This window comes from Chlorocebus sabaeus, chromosome 1 (genome assembly GCF_047675955.1).
Source record: "Chlorocebus sabaeus isolate Y175 chromosome 1, mChlSab1.0.hap1, whole genome shotgun sequence".
NCBI lineage: Eukaryota > Metazoa > Chordata > Mammalia > Primates > Cercopithecidae > Chlorocebus > Chlorocebus sabaeus.
Window position 1 is genome coordinate 2416256 of NC_132904.1, and position 14271 is coordinate 2430526.

Genomic DNA, 14271 nt, shown 5'->3' on the forward strand with positions numbered 1-14271 from the left:
TCGGTGGAGTTGAGGAGGTGTTGGGGTGTAGAGGGGCCAGGTGACTTCCTATAAGAGCAAAGTGGTCCAGAGGCTGCCCCTACCCCAGGTATACCAGACTCAAAGGCCAGCTGTGAGGTTTTCCAGGGCTGGATCTGGTGGGAAAATGCTTCTCATGGAGGGCACCCAGGGTTCCTGGTGTGGGACCCTCTCTGGCCCAGGCTGGGGTTTGTGGTGTGGGGCCTCCTCTGACCCTGGCTGGAGTTCCTGGTGTGGGGCCTCCTCGGGCCTGGGTGGTCCTGACCTGAGAGCTGCAGCCTCACCTGGGCTCCACTGCCTGTGGACGTGAGCTTGAAGCTGCTTGGCTCTCCAGGGCCTGTGTGCACAGGCATCGCCATCCCCAGCAGGCCAGGACCTGGGCCTGCTGTTCTCAGGGTGTCCTTCGGTGGAGGCTCCAGCATGGCTGGGTTCAAACAGGTTGCAGGGTCTGAAGCCACTCAAGGCCGAGCCTGCCTGCAGTGAGCGCCCCACTCTGTCGCTGCAGGAGATCGTGCTGGTGGTGTTCTTTGGGACAGAGTACGTGGTCCGCCTCTGGTCCGCTGGCTGCCGCAGCAAGTACGTGGGCCTCTGGGGGCGGCTGCGCTTTGCCCGGAAGCCCATTTCCATCATCGGTGAGTCATGCCTGCCCTGTGGAGGTCACGCCCAGGTTTCCAGACCAGGAATGACCCCCACCTCATGATCCCCACCAGATGGAGTTCCCTAAGGACGGGGGAACCCCAAGGCCAGCAGCGGGTGACTGCCCAGGACCCAGCATAGGAGCATTGGCAGCCCTCAGCCACCTCTGCACCAAGACGCTAACATGGTGTTGGGAGTAGGGGGTTGGTCCCTTACAGATTCCCATGAGCCCTTGCAGCCCAGCATAGCTTCACGGTGGGCCAGTTGCCCTCGGCAGCCTGAGAACCATGGTCCAGGCCTAAGGCCCTGCCCTTTCTGGTCCCTTGCAGGGCTCAGCACAAGGCCTAGGAAGGGCTGGGGGCTCCACATGACCAGGATAGAGATTGGATCTCTCAGTTTAGACGCTGCCTGTCTCCCTATCCGAGATGTCCCCATGTCCCTGGTCATCAGGGCCTGACCCGCCTGACTGGCAAGCCCCTTCCCCAAATGAGAGCAGGGCGTGTGCTCTTCCCCGGGATCCTGGCTGTGACGACCACAACAAGCTCCCCCCTCTCCTGTACTCCACAGACCTCATCGTAGTTGTGGCCTCCATGGTGGTCCTCTGCGTGGGCTCCAAGGGGCAGGTGTTTGCCACATCAGCCATCAGGTGCGTCTGTGCCATGAGCTCTCCCTGCCATGCCAACCTGCCCTGAGCACCCCTCCTGAGCCGTGGGTGGTCTCGTGCCCCATCCGCCTTGCTCTGATGCAAGGTGCCCTGGTGCCCGCTGCCCCTGGGGACACTGAGCCATGTGCTGGGGTGAGTGGAGCAGGGTAGGTGCGGGCAAGTGTGGAGGGCACGGCTTAGACTCAAGATGCCTCAGGCAGCCCTAGGCTCTGGCCCAACACCAGCACCTCTGAGCTTCCAGGGTTTGGGTTGTAACCTGACCATCTGGGCACATAACCTGCCCATCTGCAAACTGGGGTGACCCCAGGGGCTCCCTGAGAAGGCAGTCTGGGGACTGAGGGAATCTGGAGGTACCTGGTCGACCCCCAGCCCCAGCCCTGTGTGAGCAGATTCAGAGCAGACTCTGGGGGGGCTGCACCTGGGAGGGAAATTCCGAGGCCCCTGTCGGGATGGATGTATATCCGGCCTCCCCACCCAGAGTGGGCGCCCGGCAGGGGCAGGGACACCCATGCCATCGGCCACCCCCAGGCCCGGAGTGAACACCTGAGCCCAGCCTGGCTCCCTCAGCCCCACACCATCTCCTTCCCAGGGGCATCCGCTTTCTGCAGATCCTGAGGATGCTACATGTCGACCGCCAGGGAGGCACCTGGAGGCTCCTGGGCTCCGTGGTCTTCATCCACCGCCAGGTGGGTGGCCCAAGTTGGGGGTGCGGGGCCCGGGTTGGGGGCAGGATGGAGGGAGCAGAGCAGCCCACGCTAGGACGGCTTGAGATGCGCTGAGGCCCTTGGTGTCGGTGGGTGCCCGGGCGCAAGGGTACCTGAACGGGGCCCAGGATCTCAGAGCAAGCCCAAGCCTGAGCCCAGCTTGGATGCTCACCCCAGCTGGGTGCCGGTGACCCTGGCCTACCAGGCTGATGATGTGCTCACCTTCCTCTGAGCTGGGGGCAAAAGAAGACAGAAAGTCAGAAATGAAAAACCCAGGCAAATCAGGAACCCGGTCAAGGCGGGGACACCCGCACCCCTTCCCGAGGGCTGCGCCTGGATGGGCTCAGGCTGCACCATCCCCTGGCTCTGTGGGGTGAGGGGACCCTTCCTCTCCCTGGGGATCTCCTGGGTCCTGGTCCATTCTTGGTTCTGTCATGTGGCGGGAAAGAGAGCCGGAGCCTGCGGCGGTCCAGACGGTGGGCCTGGGGCAACCCCAGGGCTGATCCTCATTCTAAGGGTAACCCCCACCTGCCACTGGATGAGGAGTGGGTTATATTGAAGCCAGCCCCACGCATGTGAACTTCACTAGAGCGGCATAGGATGCCCAGTGATCGCTGGGACTCACTGCCTTAGGTGTCTTTGAAGGAGGCTCCCAGCCTGCAGTTCCTGGAGCCCGACACTGTCTGTTTTCTGGCCTAGGAGCTGATAACCACCCTGTACATTGGCTTCCTGGGCCTCATCTTCTCCTCGTACTTTGTGTACCTGGCTGAGAAGGACGCGGTGAACGAGTCAGGCCGCGTGGAGTTCGGCAGCTACGCAGATGCGCTGTGGTGGGGGGTGGTAAGTCGGAAACTTCCAGGCATGGGGACAGGGGCAGCTGGGGCTGAAGAGGTGACAGGACACCAGGGCACTGGTGTCTCGAGACTTCAGGCCTTGTTGGCGGGGGCTTCTCACCTGCGTGCTCACAGGCCTCTGTCCACAAACCTGCGCTTGGAGCCGCTGTCATGGGTCCCCACACTCAGTGTCGAGTCCTTCGGCACCACTGTCTTGAAGTTCTGAACGTCTCGTCTTTGAACTTGAGATTTGAGAGGGAAGTTGGAGTGGTCACTGGAGTGTGTGTTGGGGGCTTAGCGGTCTCGGCTCCCCCATGGCTCTGCCTCCCACCACCATCCTAGGCTGCCCATTCTCTGCCTCCACCCCGGCCCTCACCCTGGCAGGGCCCCAGGAGAGCGGCGTCAGATGCATACCTCCCGTGTCTCTGAGGGTCCACACAGGCCCTGTGAGTGCCCCTGTCCCCAAGGAGCCAGAGAGCAAACAGGAAGGACCATGATGGCTCAAGAGACCCCAGCAGAGATCAGAGAGCCCCCGTGTTTCCAGTGGATGCTGGGCCTGCAAGTTCTGGAGCCGGCCCTGGGCAGTGGTGACGTAGGTGTAGCTGAGCTAGCGGGGAGCAGGGACCCGGCCTGTAGGCCCAGAGGCTGCCCCTGGCTGTGAAAGTGGGTTCCAACCACCTAGAGCAGCCCAGGAGCCTTGGGGAAGCGGGTGTGCAGCAGCCGGATCCCGCACCGGAACACCAAGCCACCCAAAGCTCCGTGAGCCTGCACAGGAAGGGTGGGGCAGGGTGTCTCAGGCCGAGTCTGTGGCGGCTTCCTTGAGGGAGTCAGGCTTGCACGTGGGAGAGGGAGATGTTCCGATGAGGATGCAGCTGCAGGAATCAGGGCGCGCCCTCCTAGCTGCAGGCTCCCTGAGTCCCATGTCACTGGCCTGTGGGCCCAGCAGCAGTTTCTCACGGCTCAGAGGACGTTGGTTGAGGCATTTTTAGGGGCAGGCCCAACTTGCCAGTGTCCCTCTGGGAGCTGGTGGTTGCTTTCAAATCCTCCAGTGAAAGCTGGCGTTTATATACACATGGAGCTTGAGGGTTGCTTCTAGGGGGAACACGTGGGTACCCTGAGGGGAGCAGCTGGCTGGAGGCCAGAGTGCGGGGAGGGAGTGACTCCATCCCATCTCCCCCCACAGCTGCAGGGCCGGGTGGGCCGTCCAGAGGCCACCAAGGCCCAGGGTGGCACCATCACACCTTGGGGAGTGACCTTGGGTGGGGGCCGGGAAGCCCAAATGCCGAGGTGACGGGGTGCCCCCTGCTCTGCCGCCACAAGCCTGCCCCCGCGTCTGCCCTTGTCTACTGACCTCCGGACTCACTCAGCCCGATAACAGGTCAGATGGGATCGTGGTAGCAACAGGGGCTGGGGCTGTGGAGGAGGCCATCGAAGCCCACACAGGGTGGGAGCCAAGGCCTGCGGGCCACACAGGGGCTGGAGGTGGGGCGGGCAGGGCATCCGTGGGCAACACATGCTGGTGGTGCCAGGACCCAGTCTGTCTGCCCCGAGTTCTCCTTCCAGAAAGGACCAGCCTTGCTGGCTCTTGGGCCCCCCAACCACCATCAGAGCCTACCTGGGTGGGACGAGAAGCCTCTCAGTGGCTCCCCAGGCAGGCGCATGTCCCTGTGATTGCTGTGCCTTGTCCCTCCCCCACCGCTTCCGCCGTGAGGCCAGACACTCAGCAGTGGCTCCTGACATAGGCAGAGTCAGCAGGTTTTCTGGAAGCTTCCAAAGTGCTACACTGCTCAGGGATGGCAGGGGCATGCTGACACAACTCCTGGGTTGGGGCAGGCCCCAGTTTCGGCCTCTTCCCGCCTTCCTGGGGGCCTGTGTCCCCAAAGGCCCCAGTGTGGCAGGCCTGGGCAGGTTTGGGCAGAAGGGCCCAGCCCCCTGGCGGGAGCCTGCCGGCAGTGAGTGTGGCTGGGTAGGGCCTGCTCGGGGGATAGACTGCCCAAAGCCAGGAGAGTTCCCAGGAGGCTGGTGGCAAGGTGGGCAGTGAGGAGTGGCGGTGTGGCGGAAGCCAGTGGATACTGGCCCCGGAACGCCTGATAAGCAGTGCCCAGCCTTCGGTGCTGTCCTGCCTGCCTTCCCGGCCGCCCACTGGAGCTATGGACGGCAGACGCTACTCCCCAGCCCCCCAGCCCGCGGCAGAGCGGCGCTCCCACTCCCACACCTGTGCAAACATCCGCTCGCTGGCCGGGAACACGGCCCCTTTGTGCCCGGCTTGGCATCAGTGCCCCGGCCCGCACTGTCAGCTGCAGCCTGAGCCTCGGCCATCGCGCGCCCTGGCCTGGCCATTGTTCCCGCCGGGCCCTGCGCCCCTGGTCGCCCTGGGCCCCCCGCCGCCCGGGGCTCTGGGGCAAACAGCTCCCATTCAGCTGCCCTGCAGCTGTCTGGGGGGAGCGGCCCCTGAGGCCTGAGTTATGGGCTGTGTTCCTGGCGTTTCTCGGACAAACAGAACTTGAGAAACGCAAGAAGGGGCAGCCCAGATGGGGGCTTTTAAGCCAGTTTTGCCAATTTGTAACTGCGCCCTGAGCAGTTGTTTTCTTTCAGCTCCTTTGTCCTGCTTCCTTCACTCCACTGGGGAGGGAAGCACGCCCCCGCCGGCCAGGCAGCCAGGCCTGCTCCATGTCCGTCCGTCCGTCCGGGCTGCCACTGGCCCTTACTGGGTGGGAGGTGGCTTCCTGGAGGCCAGGCCATTCTGATCATCATGCTGCATCTGCCCCAGGCCTTGTCTGGACTCTGTGGACTCCTCACCCCTCAGACACACCCTGAGAGGGTGCTGGAGCTGCCACAACAAAGTCCTCAAACTGCTGGGCCCAGAGCAACAGAAACGCACGAGCTCTAGAGGCCAGAGCCCGAAGCGAGGTGTGCGCAGGGCTGGCCCCTTCGAAGGCTCAGGGAGAACTTTCCTCCCCTCTCCCAGTGGCTGGAGACTCTAGGCGTGCCCGGTGTGTGGCCACCTCATTCCTCCGTGTCAGGCCCTGTCTCTCAGGAGGACACTGTTGGCTTTAGAGTCCACCCAGGTGATCCAGGAGGAGCTCATCTCGATTGAATCTTCAAAGAGCCTATTTCCAAATATCACATTCTGTGGGGCCAAGTGAATATGAATTAGGGGGGATGCAGTCCAGCCTAGGACAGTGGGTGGCTCAGGTGGGCTTCCTGGGAAGGTCTCTCTCCCCTTGCCAGCTGTCCAGTGAAGGTGCCAGCTCAGTGGCTGAGTGTCCCCTCCTGTCCCCTTCCCCAGGGTGGGGATACCCAACTTGGATGTGAGAACTCCCGGATCCCCTAAGTGTGGCGCCTGCCCTGGCTACAGAGGTGTTTGGGGAGAATTTAAGACTTTTCTTTGCCCTTGGAACAAAATGCGTTTGTTTGTGTTAAAGTTTGAGTGGAGGGAGAAGCACTTGCAAACACGGGCTTCTCTGTTCAGCGCCTGGGGGTCTCTAAAAACAGGAGGCTGCTGGGCTGTTTACCCCTCTGCATCTAAATTTAGAATTGAGAGTAAAAAAACTGGAACCCCATTCCTACATTTCAGCCGCCTTTTGAAGTAGAATCTCACTGCCTGCCGTTCACTCTCTCCTCACCTGGAGGCTCCAAAAACTCCCACCTCCCTGGCAATGCTGCACCCTGGCGGGGCAAGGCCAGAAGGGGCTGGGGGCTGGTGCAGGGGTGTGCGTGAGGGCAGGGCCTCCCAGGCAGTCACAGGCAAGCCCTGTTGGCACTGCCCAGCGGGAGGGGTGGTGTCAGGAATTGCGGGGGAAGCCAAGGCACTGTGGGCTGAGGCACAGCAGGACCCGGCCCCCAACTGAGCACCTGGGTCAGGGTTCTTCCTCCTCCTGGAGTTCCATGCAAAGGGGAACGAGTTCAGCTGCCCTACTGAGTGGGCCTGGGGACAGAGGCAGAGTACACACCTGCTACGTGCCTCAGTTTCTCCATCTGCACATGGGAGACAGCAATCCATCTCCCAGGGCCGATGTGGGGCCCGCGGCGCAGGCTGCTGAGGACTGTAGTCCCAGAGGCTGCAACCGATCCCTTTGCTGCGGTGACTTTCCCTGGACCGAAAAAGCCTCCTGGTGAGGCTGGGTCTCCATTTGTGGACTCACTGTTGAGGCGTGTGGCTTGCAGTCCTGCTCTGTGCCAGGCACTGGCAGGGGTTCGGGCAGCCCTGTCTTGCTCTCTCTGTCACGGTCAGGAGCAAGAAGCATGGTGTGAGCTGGTGCTGGCCTGTGGTGGTTCACAGGTGGCCATGGGACACACCACTGGGGTGTCCCTGCAAGACTGTCTCCGCGCGGGAGCAGGGAAGCCTCCCTGAGGTGACGTCTGAGCTGAGACCTCAAGACACAGTCACCTGGGCCACCTTTGGGCAGGGTGCTGAGCCTGACTGTACCTCGGGGAAGACGCGGCCTGGGGCCTGGGTGCCATGGGGGTGTTGACGGTTTCACCACCAGCCCGTGTGTGGGGCTCCGGGCTTCATGAGTGAAGAGAGGACCCCGTGTGATGGGGAGGCCTGGCCCTCGTGAATTTGTGTTCGTTTATTTACTTTCTCCTGCTGAAAGGAAGCGGGTTTATTTTGGGGTGTGTGTTTGCTTTTGCTTTTACCCTGAGAGTTTGCGAGCCTGCTGGCTTGTTCCCCCACCCCCACGTGGCGGCGTCAGCCCCTTTATAGCTCTTCCTGAAAGCCAGGCCAGAGTCTCCAGGGCGGCCCCACGGGGGCTGGGCGAATCTTCGGAATGTGCTGGGCGTCCCCTCGGAATGTGAGTGCCTGGCCTGTTAGAGCCCCAGGACTGCTGGCCCCACCCTTCTCTGCCCTAGAGACAGTCCTGCCTCCCACCCAGGGGCCTCCCTCTGTCCATGGCTCCCCCTTCCCCAGGCCACCCCCCTAGGCGCCTCTTCTCCAACTTTGTTGGCCCTGCTCTCCATAGTATCACCCCGGTCAGGGGGCCCTGTCCTGCCCTGTCCTGAGGAGTGCATGTCTCTGAGCCCTGCGTGGGGGGAGCCCACCAGCTAGCAGAGGCTCTAGACAGGCTCTAGACTGGGTCTCTAAGTCTGCAAGGGGCACCAAAGCACTTTACAAATTCCAGGAGTGAGTGACAGGCTGGCCACATGCCAAACCCTAACCCAGCAGGCAGCCCGTGGGAAGTGTGTTGTGACCATGCACCTTCCCAAGAGGGGGAAATTGAGGCACAGAACAGGCTGGGGCTTTGCCTGAGGCCAGATGGACAGGGTGAGAACTGCCCCCACACTCAGAACCGTGGTGCCAGCCCAGCCTTGCCAGCAGGGCAACCACAGGACTGCCAGGCAAGGCGAGGGTGCCAGGTGGGGCCCGAGGCCCTCACTCACAGGGCACATTGTCCTACATCCCTTGGAACCACTGAGACAGGCATCGTGCCACGAGAGGGGCACCTGCCTGGACCTCTGTGTGCTCAGTTTACTGGGGGCACTGAGACTGAGGGCGCAGCTCTGGGAGATCCTGCATGGGCTTCCTGCTAGGCCCTGGAGAGGGGACCAGGCCTGGGAGGGCATCCTTGGCCCACAGCCTCCATGAAGAGCCAGGGGCCTCGTCATGGCTGGGGCCCCAGCACAGCGACCTGGGAATGGCTGTGGCCGCATGGGATGTCCCGGAGCCCCTGCCACCCTCCCTGGAGCTGTGGGGCTAAGCTTGGGTGCTGTGCTCTCCTGACTCCATCCTCGAGTGCCTCTTCATGGGCAGGCTGGGCCCTCGAGCCTGGGCAAGGTCTAGGCCTGCAAGGCTGAAGCAGCCTTAGCCCAACTCTACCTTCGGGGGCCACAGCGGGGAGCGTGGGTCCTGCAGGCCTTGGTCCAGCTGTCTGCCTGGACACTTTCTAATGGGAAGCCCTCAACACAGTGATTGCCCAGCCTCAGTTTCCTCCTCCGTAGATGATCTTGACCTGAGGGTGCCAGCTGGGGTGTGACACCTCTGGGCTACCTCCTGCTCCCGCTCTTGACCACCCCTCGCTCTGGACAGACGACCACCACCTCTCCAGCCAGGGCCACCCCTTCCTTCTGGGCAAATGACTACCGTGTCTCCAGCCGGGGCCAGTGAGCTCTGGGAGCCAAGGCTTGGCGTGTGGCTGGAGCTCAGGTTTCTGGGCTGGCCTCAGTCATCCCCTTGAGGCCAGCCTTGAGGAGGCTGCTTCCGAAAGGAGGGAATAGAATCCCAGTGCTCCTCAGGGCGGAAAATGGGGAACTAGAAGGCTCCCCTGCCTCCCGCCCCTTCACACAGGAGTGAAGGCACAGGTCAGCAGGAGGGTGGGGGAACGTGCTGACCAGTGGGGTGTGGGTTCCCCGCTCGCCCCCACAGTTCCTGCCATGGGTGTGACTTTGTGTGCCTCGTGCGACTGGCGCCCTGGCGAGGAGCTGTCACCCAGGAGACAGACATGTGGATCTGCATTCCAGGTGGCGGGCCATCAGGGACTAATCCCCAGCATGGTGACCATAAAACAGCCCATTCCTGAGCTGCTTGTGTCTGAATGTAGGAAAAACAAACAGGTCTGCAGGGAGGGGCCTTTTCCTTGTTAACTTGAGGAGGAGGGTCTAGGCCGGGTCTGGGCAGACGGGCAGGCGGACAGGGCGAAGGTGGGGTCCTGGAACTACATCCGGCTGTTTGTGTGCTCTCCACGGTGGGCAGACACCCAGGGGCACTTCTGGGGCTGGCCTTTCTCTCCCGCTGGGGGCACCCCTGGCTTCTACGGACTACCCAGCCAGCCAGCCAGCAGGCGCCCACGTGCACCCAGCTCAGCCCCAGGAGGTGACGCCCCCACCCTCAGCAGGTCTCGTCTGTTTGGGGGCAGGTTTGGGAGGCGGTCTCGGGTGTCCTTACCTGAGCAGGTGGCCATCTCACCTGCTCGCCTGACCCCAGCTCCACTCTGGCTTCCAGGCCAGCCCTACTCCATTCCACCTTCATCATGGAGTTTCTGTATTCGATTTTTAAGTAAATCAAAATATGGTATTTTCATTTAAAAAGTAATGATTCTAAATATTTTTAAATAGTTTAATGTTATTATTAAAATGACGTTTAATACACCAGCCCCTGCCATTTGTTCTGATGCCTGAGTTTGCTGGCGCCCCTTATGCTTGGTGCCCAAGGCACGAGCACCTTGCTGGCGTCCCCCAGCCGCCTGCTGCCTGGCCCCCCTACAGCCCAATTCCTGCCTCTTAGCCTATCTTGGGTTTGTCCCCGGCCTCCTCGGGAGGCAGCCGTGCCCAGGCCTCTTGGTCTCAGGGCCCCTTGGCGCCCCTGACAGAGAAGCCTCGTTCGTGGGCATTGTGCCATCAATATTTAATACAGTGGAGACATGTAAAAACAATTCCATATTAATTTATTAAAATAATAGACCCATTACATTTTCATAAATAATGTTATGAAAAATTTCTATATTTTCCAAAACAAATATTATTGAAAGAAAAATAAGCATTTTTGCAAATCTCCAGAAAGCCTGGCTCCCCAGAGGACAGGGATCCCCACGCCTGCCCCAGGCCTGTCTGTCAAGAGCAATGTCCCGCAATGTCCCACTGCTCACGCTTGGGTGGGAGCAGGAGTACCGGTTAGTGCCCCCCAGCCATAGCAAGTGCTGCCTGCCGTCCCTGAGCCCGGCCCCAGCAGATCATCAGTGCACATTTGCCTGGGGAAGCAGACTCAGCCCTGTCCTGGACGCAGCCCTCCAACCCTGCTTCTTGTACCTGGCCCCCACCTGGGGCACTGCTCTGCCATACCCCACCACCCCCGCTTTCTTCGGCCTAATCTTGTCCTTCGGGGCCCAGTGCTAGGAGGATGTCCAGGTGGGGTGGGACTTGGGCCTGCGCTGGGCTGCTTCTCAAGTCTCGGGCTGCACATGCCAGCCAGGCGGACGGTGCTGAGAGGGGTCCTTCTGCAGAGCAGAGGCAGAGCCAGGAGTGGAGGGGTGAGCACTGCCTCAGGGCATCAGCAGGGGCTGTGCAGGCCCAGGCACAGGTTTGAGGGATGAATAGGAGGAATCAGCATGTTCATACTGAAGGAGTGAGTGTCCCCCCAAGAAATCTGGATTAGACAGACTGTGGAGCCCTCTTGTTACTTGTCCAGGCTGCAGGGGCCCTCTGAGTTTAAGGCCAGGATAGGCCAGGGTCCCTGCTCTGCCCAGGCCCTTCTAGGCCCGTTAATGGGCCACCCGTGTGTGTTTTCTTGGACTTGCTGTAGACTTGGTGAATAGTGGATGTGCTGGGCCCCCAGGCTCTGAGCCTCTTTGGGCTGAGAGCTCACCAGGTGGGAGTTGCTCCCCAGGGCAGGACTGGCACAGGGTCTCCGATGCCCCGCCCAATTTGCAGCCCTGTGTCTGCCTCTGCAACTCCCCACCCCAGTGCACGTGGGCCCTCTGGGGAAGTTAGCAGCAGCCCAGCCTGTGCATGTGGGTGCAGGCCCTCTGGGGAGGACACCCTGCAGACGAGGGCCTCGGGCTCCCCCAGGGTCCCCCTCTCTGCCAGCCACTGTCAGCCTCACCCGTGGCCTGGCTGCACCCTGTGGGGACGTGGCTGCACTCTGTGCCTGTGCTGTGTGTTCAAGGTGTCTGCACCTCAGTGTGCCCTGAGAGTGTCAGGCTCGGACATGGGGACCAGCTCCCTTTTTACATGACTTTGTCCCATGTGTGACGCACGTGTGTGTACTGGCTGGGTCATTGTATGTTTCAGTGTGTATGTGTGTGCACACACATGTGCATGTGTGGAGCGTCCCATCTCTGCATGAGGCATGTTTGTGGGTGTGCGCCCACGCACACAGAGCCAGGTGGCCCACAGAAAGGGCCTGGCAGTAAACAGCTTCCTGTGCACATTGTGTGTATGGAGGGGGCATGGGTGCATATGGGTGTCTCTTAAGAACAGCGGCACTGCAGGGAGAGCTCCGTGTGCAGTTGCAGGAGATAACCTGCGAGCAGCCTCTGCAGCAGCCTCCTGACCATAAGCGAACGTGCGGTTAGAGCATTAGCGGGCAGGGGCCTGGATGACGGTCAGGGCTCAGCAGAGGCCAGTCCTGCCCTGCGGCCTGATGGTGGTGGCTGGCATTTGTCAGTGTTCGTTAATGTGCTCATCAGCACAGCCTGGTTTCCTGTAATGTGGCCCCTTCTGCTGCCTGAGCCTCCAAGCCTCCTGCTCTGGCAGTTCTGGGCAGTCACATGAGCCATGGGCACCTGCTTCTCCACGTGTGCGCCTGTGCGCGCCTGCCCGGCGGTGGTCACGGGGATTCTCCCCACCCTCCCTCCTCCTCAGTGGCCGGTGGAAACCACAGGGTGGCCCAGGGACCCTGGTCTCGTGGGGGCTCAGGTGGGCCGGGAATTGTTCTTGCCTTCCATCAGAGTGTGTTAAACAGGCCTCAGGCCTTCCTGCCATCAGCGCTGGGCCCATAGGGCTGAGAATCCAATGGGGGTCTCCATGTGGTTCCCAGCTAGGGCATTCCTGGGCCTGCAAGCAGTCCAGAAGCCCCAAGTGGGTAAATGCTGGGCTAATAGCTGAGTATGGTGCCCAGAGCAGACCTCCTGCAGCCACAGCCATGGTCTGGGCCACCGTGCCAGCTGTCCAGGTGAGCCCGGGCATGAGCCTGTGTGTCTACAGGGTGAGCTGTGCCTCAGGGCCACTCTGGGTCTCCTTGTTGGGCTCAGCGCCAGCTCCTGAAGAACCCAGCAGGCAGCCCACACAGGCCGGGCCCAGCCAGGGTGGGCTCCTAAGTCCTGCAGGATGACATTTCCAGGCTCAGGCTGGAAGCCCCAGGAAGCAAACCTCAGATGCCAGCAGGAGGCATGGGTGGGGGGAGCCTCCTATTGTCCCACCACACGTCCTGTTCGGATGGCTCTCCCACCAAGAAGGCTTGAGCTGCATCTTGTACTCTCAGAAAAGAGGAAAATAAAACATCTGGTGCCCTGGAGTGGCGTCAGGAAGCAGCGCGTCATCCCAGCCCCTGCTCTTTGTCGACGACCGGCCTCAGTGGGAGCTCCCGGTCTCCTGGGGGCGGCACACAGCAATGTCGGTGGTCCAGGGGCCCAGCCTCCTGGGGACAGGCAGGCAGATGAGGCAGCAGGTACGGGGTGAGCTCTCAGGCCCACGTTCCCAGCCAGCAGGCCCGGCCCTTTGTGGGTGCTGGGCTCCTTGCATGTGCTGGTGGGACATGCCTTGTGTGTGACGCCGAGAGCCTGGGAGACACGTGCCATCCCGCGGCTCTGTTCCTGGTGCTTTCGCTGAGTCACACGGGGTCGTCCTGGTGGTCAGGGTCTCTCATCGGCCTCTCCGCTCATCAGAGTGGTGGGTTTGGGTTAGGCAGGTGGCGCTTCCAAGGCTCCAGTCCCATCCGTGGCTGACCACTGTCCCTCTTCCTGCAGGTCACAGTCACCACCATTGGCTATGGGGACAAGGTGCCCCAGACGTGGGTCGGGAAGACCATTGCCTCCTGCTTCTCTGTCTTTGCCATCTCCTTCTTTGCGCTCCCAGCGGTAGGTGCTCCATGGTGTGTTTTCCCCAGCTCCTCGGACAGCTGGGGCCCTGGGGTGGCTGCACGCCCCTCCCTCTGAGCAGACCCGCTTATGTTCAGAACCAAGAAGGTGCTTCCCTTCTAGAAGGTGCTATACTCCAGAGCTCCACCTGCCCTCCCTGGGGCCCTGGATGCAGACTTCCTGTTTGCAGTCCCCACTGGGGTCCTTGCAGGCAGTGTGGGAGGCAGCCTGGAGTGGCTGTGCATGGACACAGTGTGGGACAGGCCTGCTTACTCAGCCCTGGGGGTGGGCAATGATGCTGCCACACCCCATGGAGGCAGAATCTTGTGCCTGGAGAGGGTACTTCCATGCTGTGGCTGGCCGGGGAGAGGGTTTGTTCCATGGCCTTTCCAGAAACCACAGATTGTTAGGTGATGTGTCTAGTTCGCAGTGCCCGTATATGGGTGTATGTGTGTTATGTGTGTATGTGCATATGTGTTTGTGCTGTGTGTGTATAATTTTATGTTACTTGTATACTATGGGTATGTGTATATGTATCACATGGGTGTGTATTGTACCGTATATGTGCGTGCATACTGTGTATACGTATTGTATGTGCATATGTTGTATTTAGTATGTGTGGTGTGTTGTGTGCACATGTATGCGTTATACATTTATATTAGTATGTTTGCATGTGTGTATGTATCTGTGTGTCACAGGTATATATACTGTACATCTATGTGCTGTGTATGTGTGTGTGCACATGACATGTAGACGTGTTTGTGTTAGTGTGTGTGTGTTTGTATGTTAGTGTTTGTGTTAGTGTGTGTTAGTGTTTGTTAGTGTGTGTGTTTGTTAGTGTGTTAGTGTGTGAGTGCATGTGTTTGTTAGTGTGTGTTAGTGTGCGTATCTATTGTGTGTGCATG

General features: G+C 60.7%; 1 protein-coding gene across 4 annotated transcripts in view; it reads left to right on the top strand.

The window, feature by feature from the left end:
• KCNQ1 (potassium voltage-gated channel subfamily Q member 1) overlaps positions 1–14271 on the top strand; it is a 395418-nt gene that overhangs the window by 125266 nt on the left and 255881 nt on the right. For all 4 annotated transcript variants that reach the window (XM_037998840.2, XM_008008132.3, XM_073007231.1 and 1 more), the window contains exons 3-7: positions 524–650; positions 1222–1300; positions 1908–2004; positions 2722–2862; positions 13256–13366. In XM_037998840.2, the coding sequence (XP_037854768.1) occupies positions 524–650; positions 1222–1300; positions 1908–2004; positions 2722–2862; positions 13256–13366 (555 nt within the window). The remainder of the gene's footprint in view (positions 1–523; positions 651–1221; positions 1301–1907; positions 2005–2721; positions 2863–13255; positions 13367–14271) is intronic.